The sequence below is a fragment of the Silurus meridionalis genome, chromosome 3 (genome assembly GCF_014805685.1).
Source record: "Silurus meridionalis isolate SWU-2019-XX chromosome 3, ASM1480568v1, whole genome shotgun sequence".
NCBI classification, from domain to species: domain Eukaryota; kingdom Metazoa; phylum Chordata; class Actinopteri; order Siluriformes; family Siluridae; genus Silurus; species Silurus meridionalis.
Window position 1 is genome coordinate 18,595,608 of NC_060886.1, and position 17,500 is coordinate 18,613,107.

Here is a 17,500-nt window from a genome sequence, read left to right on the forward strand (position 1 = left end):
ATGTAACTTGAATTCGAATGGCTTGCAACCGTAATGTAATCAAAATGTAAGCATCCCTGCTGTGACCAAATGAATTTAAATGAAAATAAATTTTGTCTATACACATTTAGACACTTGAAAACTTTTGTGTACAAGGAACTATTGTGTACAAGGAACATTAATCCGTTTTGCACAGCAAGAGATATATGTGTGTGTGTGTGTGTGTGTGTGTGTGTGTGTGTGTGTGTGTGTGTGCATTTAAGTTTAACCCGAACTGGACATCTGAAAAAGAAATTAAAGTAGAAATGTCACCATTGTCGGCATGATCTGTTCCTCAACCTCAACTACATCATAAGATTTAAAATGATTATTTTTCCAATAAACTTATGTGGCTCTCTATATAACTAGTAGCTCTATTGAAACCTGACCAGGCAGTTCCTAAGAATGCATGATTAAATGTTGCAAATACAATGCCTTCTGGCAAGCTTTCTAACAATCCACCATTTATTGAAGCTCTTTACATTTTTAACCAAACTTTTGCTTAAAAAGAGTAAAGCTGCTGAACAGAACAAAGCACTAGCAATATCCTGACATGAGTGTGGAGATCTCTTTATGAAAGCCTGGTTCCTTGCTGCGATTTTCAACACAGGGAGTGAAGATCACCACCTCGCTGACACTATGGTGCACAAGCTCAACTTTCTCTGTCATTTTCCATCTTTCTTTTATTGTGACATTTTCTCTTATCCTTGTACGATTATGGATTTTCTCCAAATTGACCTCCTCCTTGCTCTGAAGTCGAAGGCAGTGCGAGTGCACACACGTTCTGCCTACACACACACACACGCGCTTACACACTCCCACTCAGTGCGGTTCCCCTCTAATCAATACCAAAAGAGTTCACTAAAGCTAGCATCTTCCAGTTCAGAGCCCAAATTGTGGCTGGGATAAGAGAGAACTTCCTGCCTGCTGCTTTCCAGATCAATGAGCTGAACACAGGCCGACTGGCTGCAACTGCTGGAACCAAGATGAAAGGCTGCGAGTGCAGGACTCCAATGGAGCCGCTGCTGCTGTATGCCCAGGGACACGCTCACCCAGCGACAGAAACTGCGCCGTGTGGCTCGGCACAGCAGACCTGTACGTTTTATATTCGCTTCCCCTCATGCTGCCGCTGTGTTAGTGTAATAGTGTGGCATGCTGCGTGTTCAAGCTCTTTGGAGCTTAATAGCGCTGCCTGCTGCTCAGCGCAGTGCCGGCGTCTGGCTCACAGGATGGGGCCGCTTATAGCCACTCTACTAATTGACACTGATTGATCTGCCCGTTTCTCAAACAGTGTTCGGACCTAAACTGCACCCGTAAAATGGATAAAGGCAAAGTGCTGTTCACCTCGCACCATTTTCAGCCTTTGCTGAAAGCCAGAGAAAGCACAAGTCCATCTGGCCATGTAATTACTCATTTATCTGTTGTCTTTAAACACCTGATGGCTTAACAGGAGTCTGCTGCTTTTAGAGGCTTATAATCTTAGATGCCTCGATCAGCTGTGCCAGAATGGTATTTAAAATGTGGGTTGAAATGTAACATGCAACATTAATTGTATGAAGTATTGCAAACACATTTGAACTGACTATTCAAGCAAACATTTTGGCTCCAAAATCTGAACAACTCAAAACAGTAACGCATTTAATCTAATTTAACGAGAAACATGAAAAGAGAAAAGAGGGATGAAGTGAGAGCGAGCTCAAACTTCTGAGAAGGCAAGAGTGCTGTTATGTTACATGCACTACTGATCTGTAAAGTCTTTAAAGTGCTATCAGAGTGACCTGACTTCCTTTCCTCCTCTTTATGATCTTATACTTACAGTCACGCAAAGCTTTCAGTATCTTCTCTCACATACACATAGAAAAAATGGCGAAAGGCTTGGAAGTAGGAGCGTCAATTTGTTCACGTTTGCTTAATAAATAAACAAACAAACAAACACATACAATATGGGCAAATGTATTGGAACACCTGCCTATTTCAGTTATATAGATGGTTCCTCCTCCAACATGAATATGTTCTACTATGATTCAATCAACACACATTTACTAGTATACTTTTATAAACCAATAGCAACCTGGCCTAATAACTTGGCTTACAAGTTATGTAATGTTTTATATAATCCATTCGTGATACACAGTCATAGGACATGATTTGTCATGACCAAAAACAAGGGGGGAGAAGCCAAAAACTAAAAGGTTTCTCAAGGTTTTCTGAAAGCTCCATACACTCACTCTGCATGTACAGTATCTTTACTTTTATTACCACTTATAAGGCACAAGCTGTATCCACACACACACACACACACACACACACACACACACACACACACACACACACACACACATTCAATATCATCCTCCTCAAATGCACAGTAGAATACTGAGAACGGTGCAGAGGAACATGGTGTACTGGAGAAACTGTTACTATAGCAGCGTTCTATATACTGAACAAAGCCTGCAGGCCTGTGATTATGTAAGACACTCATAAATAAGTAAAGCACAGCAGGAAGACTGAAAGCTATTAAACTGTTCTAGGACAATGCAGTAAAATGCATAAAATGATCTAAACCTTCTCAAATAATTTCATATCTAATGTTTAATATTAGGTCAGATTTACTAAACTTAATCTTATTCAATTAGTAAGACTAATTTTACTTATATTTATAATTTCATCCAAACAACAAAACTGATGAGTAGATCCTTAATGCTAAAACAAATCTATTTTAATTCTAAATTAGCTTTAAAATGATATAGTATACAATTGCACCATCAAAGTATTTGTATTTTTAAAAGACAAGTTTATTGTTTTTTTGCAAGTATTATGTAGTCTTACACACTATGTAAAATCATATCTGGCCAAATATGATACCTGTAAAGGTAATAAAACAAAAAGAAAAGAGAATTATCTGTATCACTTTTATATAAGTTATGCCTTCATCTTAAAGATCATTTCAAAACACTGGATCTAGAAAGTAAATTTTCTGGGAAATGTGCTTTTATATCAAAATATCTCCCTGCTCTATCTTTTCTATATATCCATTTCTATTTACTTGGCAAGAAGGTAAGGAAACAAATAACCCTGTTTTTTGGCCAGATAAATAGATTATAAGGCTCTGTCTGGGACTTGCACAATGATAAATGAGGTGTGACTGTCACAAATTGTGCGCATGCGTATACATACAAACACACACTCCAAGGTCACACACTCTGTACATGATACATGAGCTAATACACACAAGTAATTACTTGGTATCATTGAATATACTAAAATCCATAAGGGAGAGAGTATGTGTGTGTGTGTGCGCGCTTGTTTTATTTCCACAGGTTAATATAAAGAATGGCTCAGCTCTGTATACATAAATATTTCATCCTTTGAGCATGATGTATTTTCCAGCCTGTCCTGTGTTTACCAGCAGGATGTAGACCTTTATATATTTTGATCGGTCTCATCTGTTTTAAACAGCATTTAATTAGATTTAATTATTCCTTATCATAAAAGGCAACATTATAAAACAAATAATCCAGTCTTAATATGTTCAGTACAAAATGAAATGATTATCTTTAAAATAGAAAAGTAAAAAAAAAAAAAATGAAAAAAAAAATTAATTTGTTTATTAATAAACACACAAACATCATTTATAACCTGTTTTTGTAATGCTTCTTAGTGGTTTGTGAGCAAATATATATCCTAGAACACTATATACCCATATCATGTACTATTCATTCAAAATTCATATATTTTTGTTGCACTCACTTAAGATCTTCCACTCCATCCCATATAAAGCATATCTTCATGAATCTCGCTTTGTGCACACTGGATTTGTCATGCTGGGACAGGTTTTGGTTTACGAGTTAAAGTGAAGGAAATGTAACACTACCACAGCCAAAGATATCCTTTATAATTGTGTGGAAGCACCACACATGGCTGGAAAAGTCAAGCATCCCAATACTTTTGCCTATACAGTTTATTAGAGGCTCCATAATTATTGTTGATTAGAGGCATAATGATATGTTGTATGGTAATTACAGTAATATCAGTGTCCACTTGACTCTAGAGGAAGAAAGTTTCCTAAAATGTTATTTATTTTGTGTGGCTTCTAGAAAGTTTAATGCAGCACAGCGCATATTGTACATCTATATTCCTACTTTCCTCTCGTTCACTGCAGAACTAAGGGTCAGCCATTCTCTATGTTATGTAAGCTTCGCTTCGCCGCATGATGAGTGAGCAACAACCACACAAACACGTAACAGCAAACTTTCTCACATTTAGGCAGAGCTGCGGCACTGCAGTGAAACTACACACTGCACCCAGTAAACAAACCTGAAATAACTGAACTGAAAGATTAACATCATTAGCCTGAGGAGATTTTAAGTAATCGCAACAGGCCTTATGGGCTAATTAGGATAGAGCTATTTAAATAGCAGCGAAAATTAGGACACTGAACTTATTGAGACTCTGTGCAATGCAGTGGTTCTGCTATGAGGGTTTCAAAACTCCTGCACAGAGATGGAAAATCACTTGGTCAAAATAAGAAGCTGAGAAGACACACCACTTCCTCGAACTAATGAAAACATTCCACTCATTTGAAGCTCATTTACTAAAAATAGAATGTGTATATGGAAAAAGGAATAAATAGAAGATCACTATGCTACTAAATGATAATAAATATAACGGACCAAATGATCCATGTGACTTTACGGTGCCAAGTTCCCTCTTAGAAGAAAAGGATGATGTTTAAGTGAAGTGACCAGGACCATGTTTATTCAACACTTATACTACTGATTACTGCAGTTGGAGGTGGATATGGACAGTGGATGTCTGTCCTTATCAAAGTGCTTTAGAGTGACTCATAGCCGATGGCTCCATATGACGACGAAATGCATCAGAACTGCGTGCGCACTGAATGTGCGTGGGTCTAAGGCTGTTGGCTGGAAGGAGTCCTGTTTCCATAGGAACGGCCCTTGTGTGTGCTTCCGGTATGTAGGATCAGCGGTTATCCTGTTTGCTGAAACGAGCTTGGTGAATTCTTTCAAAGCCAAAATTCTTAAACACTTGAAAAGCACCACTACTTGCTTCCTCAATTATTCACCCTACTTACTCCCACACTGATTTGATACACATTAGAAAAAATATCTGAAAAAATCCTACACCCCAGAAAAAAAACCTCCCACTCAAAACATCCTACATTACACGCTTTATGGTAATATATGATGCAAAATCTATTGTTTATGTTTATTTGTATCACAGCAGAACTAATTAATTTGTGTCACATACACTCGTGTGTTCCTTCTGTTCGAATTAAAACTGGCGTATTTTCTCCCTCCTCCATGTTGGATTTAAATACAACATTGTTGTGTATTGGGTTACAGGTGGAATAGTTTTGTATATATGAGCAGTCAATCTGACCCTCCCAGTTCAAGTGCAGCTGTTGTGCTGAAAGATTTGAATGCATGAATATGACATGTTTTGGATAGAAAGTAGAAAGAAACTAACAAAAATTAATAAATGAAATAAATGATTGATAAAATATAGAAAATGTTTTAATGACTTTTTATATATACAGATACCTATATATATATATATATATATATATATATATATATATATATATATATATATATATATATATATATATATATATATACACACACACAGTACAGACCAAAAGTTTGGACACAACTTCTCATTCAAAGAGTTTTCTATATTTTCATGACTATGAAAATTGTAGATTCACACTGAAGGCATCAAGGGCTATTTGACCAAGAGGGAGAGTGATGGGGTGCTGCGCCAGATGACCTGGCCTCCACAGTCACCGGACCTGAACCCAATCGAGATGGTTTAGGGGTGAGCTGGACCGCAGAGTGAAGGCAAAAGGGCCAACAAGTGCCAAGCATCTCTCGAGAAACTCCTTCAAGACTGTTGGAAGACCATTTCAGGTGACTACCTCTTGAAGCTCATCAAGAGAATGCCAAGAGTGTGCAAAGCAGTAATCAAAGCAAAAGGTGGCTACTTTGAAGAACCTAGAATATGACATTTTTCAGTTGTTTCACACTTTTTTGTTATGTATATAATTCCATATATAACTCCACACGTGTTAATTCATAGTTTTGATGCCTTCAGTGTGACTCTACAATTTTCATAGTCATGAAAATAAAGAAAACTCTTTGAATGAGAAGGTGTGTCCAAACTTTTGGTCTGTACTGTATATAGTCCAATTGTGTTAACAGGTAGATTAAAAACTTTAACTGGCTATCAGCAGTTATTTGCTCTTGTTGACATGATCACAGTACCGTATATTAATTCCCAATATTAACTGCTCATTTATTTGACTTTGAAAGCCAAAATATCTACATAGCATTGTTTAACATACTACACATATTAGTGATAAATATATCTTAACATAAAATTTTGCTATTCAAATAAACTCAAAATAGCTCACAAGGCAAAGCACAGCCACGAGGCCCCCAGACTCACACCCAGCAAGAATAATCAACTCAGTGAAATTCCCTGGAAGCAAAAGACCCATTAAAGTTTAAACAAACTACTCAGGAAGGTCTTTCACCTAAAATAAAAACTGTCATACTGCATCACCAGATTTCCTTGACCTGATTTTATCAGATATGTTTTCATTTGACTTATTTTGGGACTACTGAGCGTCTGGGGGAAATGTGCTTTTTACAACATTGCACATAAACAACCGCATGACTCGACTCTGGTCCCCGTCTCCTTGTGAGTCACGAATGAGCTAAAAAAATTCCCAGAAATACAAGGCAATTCTGGGTTTTATTGGCATCAAAGAAACTTTTCTTGAAATGGCAAAGTGCAAGTCAGAACACACTGGGGTTCATTGTACAGAAAGAGAAAAAGCACTTAACAGGTTTTCTGCAGTGTAGCTGAAGCTGAACTATTTCTTACTAATGCACTTGTCTAAAGGCATATTTGGGTTTGCTAATATGTAGTCTTTCATTTATGCAAAAGAAGTGTGAAGGAAAAACACATTAGCATTATTGTGCAATTGTGTGTTTTTAAATAAACCGTATTGGCATGTATTACCTACAACATCCATGACACACTTGAACCATAAAGCAAGGAAAGCTCTGCTGTTTTTGACTTGTCTCATGCGGCAAAAACAGTTTCACCCTAAACATTAAAGAGTTTATTATATGTATTAATACAGAGTAGTGAAATTGAAGTACTCAAATTCCTCTGTGCATTCAAAATTCCTACGTGATTACGTCTCTGATGCTTTTACATCAAATTTTTGGCAAACATTTTTGGCTAAGAGTTATTGTGTTTGCATTATTCACTTATCTGGCTGCATCCATTTTCTTTTGACATGCTGTTAGTGAAGATGCACCTTCATTTCCGTTTCTTCCTTTAGCAGACACGTTTATTTGAAGCGAAATACAATCGAGATGTGCAGTGAAAGCTTATGGGGTTCGCTCAATGACATGAGTGACAGCTTGGTGGCATTGGGATTCAAACTAACAACCTTCAAAATCAGTAGTCCTGAGCCATGCTCCACTCGTCTGTATTTTGCTCATTTTAGGATTTTTCCTGACTCATAAAAGCAACAAATTATAAAAACTGTTCCTAGTGATGGCTGAAATCCTCAATTTACCTGTGAAGTGTAGCCCATGCTGGTAGAGAGATAGAAAAACATTGGCCCAAAACATTCCTTTTTATACAGAATCTTTTTTGCAAATATCTGACCCAAAAACCACAGTAATATTGCAAATATCACACATCTCATATTACCAAGACAAGGCCGAGACTTCCTGACTTCGTGTTCAGGGCATAACACCTCTTTATTAAAAATAGACCTACAGAGGCACAAAGCAATTTACACAACAGTACCAGACACCGCGCGCAGTCAGCAGAATCTATAATAATAATAATACACTTTTTATTCACTTTTTTTATTAACATTTCTAACTACTGTGTCCCTCCATGTGCCCGAGTATTTTGTTGCTTCTAATAGAGGGCTCTTTGAACGAATTAGAAATCATTAACATCACAAAAGAAAAGTACTATTGGAAATATCAGCAGTGAATGTGTTTGGTAAGATCAACAAAACAGCTTAGATTATAATGTTTCAAAAGACAAAACAGCAATTACGGCACTGCAGCTCGAGAAGTTTCGCTTTTCAGCATTCGAATCGCATCCTCTCTAATAATTCAGGAGTTTTAAATGATAATTAGCGCATATTTAAAAAAGGGCTAATTTGCTCTTCAGCTAGCTGCTTAATTGTGCATCTGACCAGATTGTGCATTGTGCCTTGTAATGCAGCTACAGTGTCCTTTCCCATAACATTTCTCAGATCCTGATAAATTTAAACCAGTCAGGACAGCCCAGTGAGAGTAGCAGAGATAAAGAAAAATTGTAAAAGCAATTTAAGTTAATGAGTTAATGTCTTCTCCTATCCAAGTATTATTTGTCACCTTATAATTCCCTTCACACTTACAGTAAAAACCTGCTCGTGCCATAATAAGACCTTTTTCCATGTTAAATGTCTTATTATAGTTTCTAATTACAAATCGAAAGAATGGAAACAATCTTGAGTCATGCAGAATTTTCTCCTTTCAATATTCCAGAGGCAACAGTTTAGTCACAGACTAAAATGTGGGAAACGTAAGCATCATCATCGGGCACAAAAGAGGAAGAGAGAAACGAGCTTATGGGAAAATCACACACGCACACACATCAGCAATAAAGCCACCATATCGTTTGTAATCAAAGAAAGCCCACTGTCTTTGTGTCATAGTAAAACAAAAGGCCAGACTGAACCATGTAAATAACTCCGAACTCAGACGAGGAGGTGGGGGTTTCCATGCATTGACGCTAAATGGGAAAACATTTTGAAGAATGGGGAAGACATTACGTTGGACAAAATGTAATTTGAATTCTTAGTTATTCTGCTAGAGCAAGCATATATCGTGTGTTAAAAAACCTTTGTTCTAATCTGCTTTAATTGGCACATACAAACCAACGTCTTTCAGAAGAAAAAGTTCCAGGCACGAGCGACAAAGTTTTGAACCGATTTGAAGAAAAGTATAGTGCACAAGACCATTATCAGCATTACATAATAATCATATCTGCACATAAAACAGTAATACTACACACCAACAGCATAACTGACTGCTTTTTAATGAAGCTACAAAAAGGAAGATGTTTGCGCACTACTTCATAAAAAAAACCTATAATTTTCAGAACAACAACAAGTTTTTGTAGATCATCTCAATTACATAACAAAAAGGTTTTGCTAGATTTTTCTGCATTGTGTAAGTGTTGTGACTCATCGCAACACCCACACAAGTGCTCATTAAGATGAGAATGGACAAAATGTTCGCAGTACACAACAAAACACGAATTATTTGTTTGAGGTCTCATCATCATCAACACTATGGCTGAAAGGCCAATATCGTGATGCGCAATTATGTTCAATCTTCATCTCAATATCACATCAACATTGTTTTTCGCACTGAGAAAGCAACGCATCAGTTGTATTACTTTCAATGCAGTTTAATTCTGGGTAATAATGAAGCGAATGAGGATCTCTGCTACAAGTTGATAAATCTAGGTTTATATTGAGTGTACTGTATATTTTCTACCAGTAAAGGTACAATGAGAGGTGGACAAATCAAATTCTGTACCAACTATCGTACCAACTAAAGGAAGTTGTCTAATAAAGAAAGTGGGTTCCACAAACAAAAAGTAAAAAAAAAAATCTATAAACTTTCCATGTACTTTTACAATTCCAGACATATTTGGGAACACGTGTATACCTGCTCCAGTGATGCCCTTGTTAATAAGAGAGGCGATCAGCAGACTAGATTGAACTGACAAGTGTAACTTCCTGTATGTATAAGTAGCTAAAGTAGTCACTCTGTACAACTGTGGTGAGTAGAAAAGCATCTCAGAATGACCAATGGTTCAAATTCTGGGGTGGCTGAGCTACAACAGTAAAAGGTTCCATTACTTTCAGCAAAAAAAATTTATAAATTAGTATTTAATGAGCACATGAACACCAACAGTTTAGAAGAAGACTGGAAAAACATCTCCTGTTCAATGCAGTAACTGGCCAATTGTTTTGAATAAAGTCTTAAATAATGCCCTTCTCAATCCTCTGACTCATTTTGATGCAATAAGCACCACCTGCTGCACCACACGTATTCATGAACTATAGCATACAAATATTGGAACAGACGCTAGATAGCACATATCTAAATCTTCTAATGCATGTTCACACCCACAAATCATTAAGCATAGTTTAGGTCTTAAATTAAGTCTGCACTAAACCCCACACAGTATATATGAGAGAGAACGATAGACTTACCCTCTCTTCCAGGCCGCTTTCCTCACCAGGTGGCTCCTTCCAGTCAGGTGTGTCTGTGCTGACGGGTGCAGGTTTTTTTAGTGCTGGCTCACGGTTCAGCGTGGTGTAGCCCACATGCTCATAAATGGGGTTAATGGTCATCTTAGAGATGTACTCAGCTGCTTTGGTCTCAATGTAGAGTGTGATTAGGCCATCTGTGACCAAGTCGTGGATCGACTCAAAACGTTTCTCTCCCACAAAGTGCTTGCCATCGTAATAAAGGCGGAAGTTGCGGGTCTGGTTCCCAAAGCTGAAGGGGAGAATGAGGGGAAGAAGGAGGGGGGGAATGTGAGAGCTATTGCAAAAAGCAGAAAAAGAGAAAGAAAGCTAATAATCAGGAGAAAAGGAGAATGATGGCAAAAAGCAAATGCCTTTTAGCCAAACGGTCACTGCTAAAAGTTGATGATCTATTGAATATTTTTCCCCATAGATATGTAGGGATCTGATGGGAAAGCAAGAATCCATAATTGTCCTTAGCTTGCTTACACACACACACACACACACACACACACACACACACACACGCACACACGCACACACACAAATTACTGTGCCAGCCCGATCATCTTTCAGAACTAAAGCACTCAGTGGCCATAAAGGAGCCAGTTCTTAGATCAATAAATAGATTAGGAGCACAGCCTTTCATCAAGACACAACAGCAAAACAAAACTGTCCTATAACACACAGATAAAAGGCACAAAGAAACCTTCTGCATGCTTGTAAAACCTTTCCTTTTCCAATTCTGTGCCAGTAGTGATAGATATAACCTTCAACAATAGCTAAAATATTTTCTATCAGAGTAGCCATATTAGCAGAAGGTAAGTATAATGTCTTCTATATAGATAATGTAAACATTAGCCTAAATTAAAGCATTAAATGACAATTATCAGCTCATTAAAATACTGATAAGGCAAAGTCAATAATTATTTTTTAAATCTTTTAGATTTTAGAGTCATCTTTTAGATCAACAGACTATTAATCAGGATACATGTTATACACAACTAATAAGCTTTATTACAATAATGAATAACAAGTATAAGTTAAAAACACTAGAACCACAAAAACAATTGAATGCTCAATACTACAGAACATTAATCTATGCCTGTACCCCAAGCAGAAATGCAGGAATGGTGAAATATGTTCTTTTTGAACATCCCATTCCATATTGACTCCCCATTTATAATAATAATAATAATAATAATAATAATAATAGACTTTATTTTGTATAGCGCCTTTAAAATAAGTTTCTCAAAGCTTAATAAAATTAAAAGATACACATAATAATGCAAACACTAAAACTAACTATACAAAAAATAAAAACCCAATAAATAACAAACAAAGAAGTCACATAAAAGCAACCCAAAAAATGTATGTTTTAAGATGGGATTTAAAAACACCCAGGGATTCTGCATTCCTGATCTCTGAGGGCAGGGAATTCCACAGTTTAGGAGCCAAAGAAGAAAAAGCCCAATCACCCACAGTTTTTAGCCGTGTTTTTTGGGCAGTGAGAAGACCAGCTTCAGAGGACCGTAGAGCACGTGAAGGTGTGTAGGGGGTTAACAGCTCACATAGATATTGAGGGGCCAGATTATTCAAGGCCTTATAGGTGAGCATAAGAATTTTAAACTCAATACGAAAACTAACTGGAAGCCAGTGCAATTTTTCCAGAATAGGTGTGATGTGTTCCCTTGCACTGGTCCTAGTCAGAATTCAAGCAGCAGAATTTTGTACCAACTGTAATTTACTTAGGGTAGCTTTAGGAACTCCAGCCAGCAAAGCATTACAGGATTCTAAACGTGAAAATACAAATGTGTTGATCAACTTTTCAGCAACAGAGAAAGTCAGCATGGGACGTAATTTGCCAGTGTTTCTGAGATGAAAAAATTATGCTTTGACAGTGCTACAAACATGATGGTCAAATGTTAAATTGGTGTCAAATATCACCTCTAAATTTTTTTGTTTAGTTTGGAATTGTAAAGCAGAGCCATCCAAACTTAAGGTTACGGACTCTGCTTTACACAACTGATGAGGTGAACCAATAAGCATCACTTCGGTCTTGTCACTGTTCAGACAAAGATAATTTTCCGACATCCACTTCTTAATCTCAGTAAAACATTGAGAGAGAAAAGACACAGGCATATTGACATCAGGTTTAGAATGTATTTAGATCTGAGTGTCATTGGCATAAAAGTGATAGTTAACACCAAGTGATCTTAAAAGCTGGCCAAATGGATAAATGTAAATACTAAAAAGTAATGGGCCCAAAACCGATCCCTGAGGAACACCAGATTGCACCACACCAACCTTAGACTTGCAATCACCCATCACAACAAACTGCTTACGGTCAGAAAGGTAGGACTTAAACCACTCTAAAGCAGATTCAGAAACCCCAAAGATAGTCTCTAAGCGGTTAATCAAAATTGCGTGATCTATAGTGTCAAAAGCGGCACTAAGATCCAGAAGAATCAGTATAGATAGACGGCCAGAATCAGAAGCCATTAACAAATCATTAGTGACCTTAACTAACGCCGTTTCAGTGCTGTGGAGTTTACGAAAGCCAGACTGAAGTGGCTCAAAAAGATCATTAGTAGAGAGATGCGAAAGTAGTTGAGAAGCCACTGTTTGTTCTAAAATTTTGGCGAGGAATGGAAGATTAGAGATGGGATGAAACTTTTTCATTTGCTGTTAGATCAAACCCCACTCTTTTGGGAAGATGTTTCACTATAATTTGGAATGCGGTTGTGGAGATTTGTGCTCATACAGTCACATGGGTTATTAGAAAAGTCAGGTAGTGATGTAGAGTAAGGAGGCTTAGGGTGCAGTCAGCATCCTAATTTATCTCAAAGATATTTAATAGGTTTGAGGTCTGAGCTCTGTAGCAGGCTACTTAAGATCTGCCACTTCAATCATATAAACCATATCTTGATGTGGCTCCTTCAGTAAACATAGGCATTGCTGGTCAGCAACAGTCTGGGATAGAACCACATGTGTCAGGTGTCCAGACATTGCTATGTTACTGATGCTAAAGAATATCACAATATTTCTTTGTTGTTGTATCTGCCAAAATAAATAACGAGCTCTACACCTACATGTATGTGTTATTACATTCAAGGATTACGTGAAACAAACCACTATTTAATACTGTATTCAGGGTTTTAATACGATCTGGCTGCTTTTGGGTACTAGCTGTGTTTCCTGTGCGAGTTCAGTTATAGTCCAGTAAGAATGATATGACACACACAGGAATTAAGGACTTCTGGGAGTTTTGTATTCACACACAAACTAGATCTAGTTTCCGGCTTCCTATTTGGAGAAAAATTATACTCCATTATCTGCACAGACTCACAGAAGCTAATGTACTTAATTGATTAGGGTCTAATCCTACACGTTAATTAAAACCTATTACTGATTCGACTGTGGTGTTCCAAAGTCCAATACACACACACACACACACACACACACACACACACACACAGTAACCAGAGGCCACAAAATCTGTGCATTTACACTAAAATGGATGATATCTTAGCCCAAATATTAACAGATAATCCTCTTTATTTTGTAGGCCATTAAATCCAAGAAAATGCACTCTACCAAAAGCAAAATAAACCCCCAGAGTGTTAGAAATATTAGTTGAGAAATATAATAAACTGGGATAATTGATTTACTTATACCAGATCAAATAAGCATATCTGTACATGTGAAGTGGTGCCTTTCTCCATATCACATCCTTCACTGTGGCTCAATGCACAACACAATAAACCTGAAAGCCTCTGGACACATGATTTCTCATGTGAGATGATGTGAATCTAAAGATGCCATAAAAAAAATAAAAAATAAACATGTTGACGGGTAGACAAGTGTTATTGAGTATAGTGGACCATTTGTGCTATGAATTTAATGCACTGTTTCTCTAATTTGTGCTGCATTTTTAAGCCATTTGACTCACCTTGTAAAATCAGGACAATATAAATATAAGGTTGTGTGTACTTTGAAGCTATTCTTAAAAGATATACAGGTCAATAGAGCATAGCACTTCAACCTAGTAACACATGATGACTGGTTTAATAAAATTGTTTATAATGAGATAGAATATATCTAATATATACTTTATATGAGATTATACATTTTGCTGTTGATGCCTGGCTCTCAGATGAACTATGGAAAATGTTTCGGGTTTATAACAGAACGTATGGTACCTCTCTATTGCAGCCACTCTGCTAAATCTCATTCCTGTCACTGTTTAAAAAAAGATGTTGGTGGAACTAAACATCCCTGCCTCACAAAATACTAAATAGTTCATAGAGAAAGCTAAAGTGTGATAAAAAAAAATTATAATTGGTTGCAGTTTTGCTGATGCTCTGCCCCAAAAGAGGCTGAGTGAGCACTTCAGTGTCTGTATTTGGGGAAAGAGGGAAGCTGATAAAAGCAGATGGCTGATGATCGGTGCTGTGGTAGCCTGATGATGTCACATTTACTAAATATCCACAGGAGAAAATTGTAGAAGAAAGAAATCTGGTAAACTGTAAAAAGGACTCATGAAAATAATTGAATAGGGTCTTTAAGACTGCATACAGTTTTATTTTTTGTCTAATATCAGAGTTCAAAATGTGGATTACATCTAAGGCATTCTATTATCCTGAGATCTGAAGTGCGCTAATGATGAAAAAAAGGTCAACCACATCATTACATCAGCTAATTTTATCACAGTACAAGGGACTGAATTAGATGGCGGGCACTGCAGTAACACCACCAACCCCCCCAGGTCCGCAGCCAGGATGCTTTAAATAGGCTTAGACTCTACGTCAAGTAAACTACATGAACAGAAAGGAGATGAAGCTTGAAGAATGAAGTTCAAGGATGAACAGGAAAAGAAGAAATGTATAAAAAACTAAACATTCATAGAGGGTAGATGATCACAGACCGTAAGGCTAAGGTGTAAGTGCCGGGTTGTCTCTGACTCTCTCTTATGAGGTAACTTCCTTCTGCCACACTCAGCAGCTGATCCGTCTCCTCTCTGGAGATCATGCCATGGTATCTGTAGGTAAAAGGAAACACACTTAACCATTTACGATAATTTAATGACACATTGATATGAGTATAGAAATCTGGGACTGAAACTTACTCTCGGCCGTAGTATTTCGGCCTGTTTTCAACCTGCGAAATCGGAAGAAAGATTTTAAAATACAGCAACAAAATGGACAGTCTTCCTGTGCAATGGGGAGGGGGGGTGTTGGGAGGGCAAATCATTGACAGCTCCCCCTTTCTTTATTAAGAGCATTGTTCAGTAGAAACTAGTGATTTTGCACACATCATAAACTACAGCTGAAAAGCACAAGGATACAGCGAGATGATTTATAATGCATGATGGGTATCTACAGAGTAGGGATCTGTTGAAAATAGGCTATTACAATCACATATTAGCATAGTAAACCCACAAACAGCACGCCCAGCTGTTTAACCTTGAAATGACTGTGAGACGGCAATCATCTGAAAAAAGATAATAATAAAAAAAATGGATCTCATGTAAATTATGATGATATTGGCTTGCTTGTAGACACATCAGCTTCCATTTCTTTCACAGCACACTCGGCCTTCCCTCCCCTAACGACACATGCATACATTTAGTGTCTTATACAATGGAATAGCTACAGGAGAGGTGTTATTTCATTCGGCAGCTTTATAATGCTCAAGGGATATTTGGCTAAAGAAGAATTTCAAAAATAAAATGCACAATAGCAATTCTTCCAAATCGCACTCTGTCGCCTATGAGCTGTATGTGTTCGATAGAATAACTTATTTAGCTTCACATAATGAAATCCACACAGCAGGGGGGAGCTGTGTGTAATATACTGAGGAGACAACATGTCACCGAGTAAATGAGCCAGGGATTGCCCAATTCTGTCCTTTATTATAGTGAAAATAAGGAGGAGGAGTGGAGTTAATGAGAGATTCACAAATGCTTAAGAAACTGTCGTCTAGAAATAGGATGAAACTATGTGGGCAGGCATACAGATGGAATGCATTGGTAGGAGAGTGTATACATGCAGGCGTGTGTGCATATTCAGCCATGCGTTTAGGATTTTAAAGAAACAGGCTTGGATTGCTAGAACAAAAACAAAACAAAAAAAATTGAAGGACAATATCACAAAACAATTCATTACATTACACATTCTTTTGGGTTTCTAAATCATAGAAGAAACGGAAGACAGAATTAAAACATTTAAATGTTAGGAATATGCTGTTAAACCGTATAAAGACAAAGCCTAGAATTACATCCAGTATGGAAAGGTCAGTAGGAAAAAGAGGGAAAAATGCTCAAGGAACACACTGTAGTGAATGAAAATCTGCGCTATACATGGAGCGACGGAGGAGAACTCAAGCCTGAAGGTTTCACTAAAAAAGGTCAAACAGTAATGACTCATTCAAGAGGAGAACTGAATTTGTCCTTGCTTTTCGATTCAAAAACAGGGCAAGACATTATGAACAAACAAATCATCTTGCATCCACCCTAACAGATTATAATCTGATTTAATGTCTGAGTGTGCTGGTGGTACAACAGAAGTGCAACTAACCTGAATGCTCAGTGGGCTATATGATGAGCTCAGCACAGTCACAGCCCTTAGCGCTGATTAAAAATGAACAAACTCACTGGATTACGTCACGAGGACAAAGTGTCCCAGAACAGTGGAGCCGGATGTGCTGCAATGCTGCGAATCTATCTGCTCTAAAACTGCATGGCATAGAGAGCCTTACAAAGTGTCTTTCATACCCGCATCAGAAGCAATCATATACAGAAAAACCCAGACTCATTCTCAGATTTAAACAGCTGGAAAAAATGTCATTGTTTTTTTAACTGGAGTTGCTGGGTTGTGAGTGTGTGTGGGTGTGACACTTTATTACAGTGTAAACAGTAATACATTTGTTCTCATAGATTATAGAAGGTCACTTCATAGCCTTTAAAAAAAATCCTCATCCTCTCTCTCTCACACACAAACACACACACTTAATCTAACACATTAGCATATTAACATGATGCGACTCAGGTTCGCAGGAGGAAAGTACACACTAAAAGAGCAACGCTGTAAACATCCAGACCTGCTCAATGTT

General features: G+C 37.4%; 1 protein-coding gene across 1 annotated transcript in view; it reads right to left on the reverse strand.

Moving 5' to 3' along the window:
- The window catches only part of chn1 (chimerin 1), a 37,526-nt gene that overhangs the window by 11,249 nt on the left and 8,777 nt on the right, over nucleotides 1-17,500 (reverse strand). The window contains exons 4-6 of the mRNA XM_046845088.1: nucleotides 15,516-15,547; nucleotides 15,315-15,428; nucleotides 10,352-10,640 (exon numbers count right to left, since the gene is read on the reverse strand). Coding sequence (XP_046701044.1) covers nucleotides 10,352-10,640; nucleotides 15,315-15,428; nucleotides 15,516-15,547 — 435 coding nt within the window. The remainder of the gene's footprint in view (nucleotides 1-10,351; nucleotides 10,641-15,314; nucleotides 15,429-15,515; nucleotides 15,548-17,500) is intronic.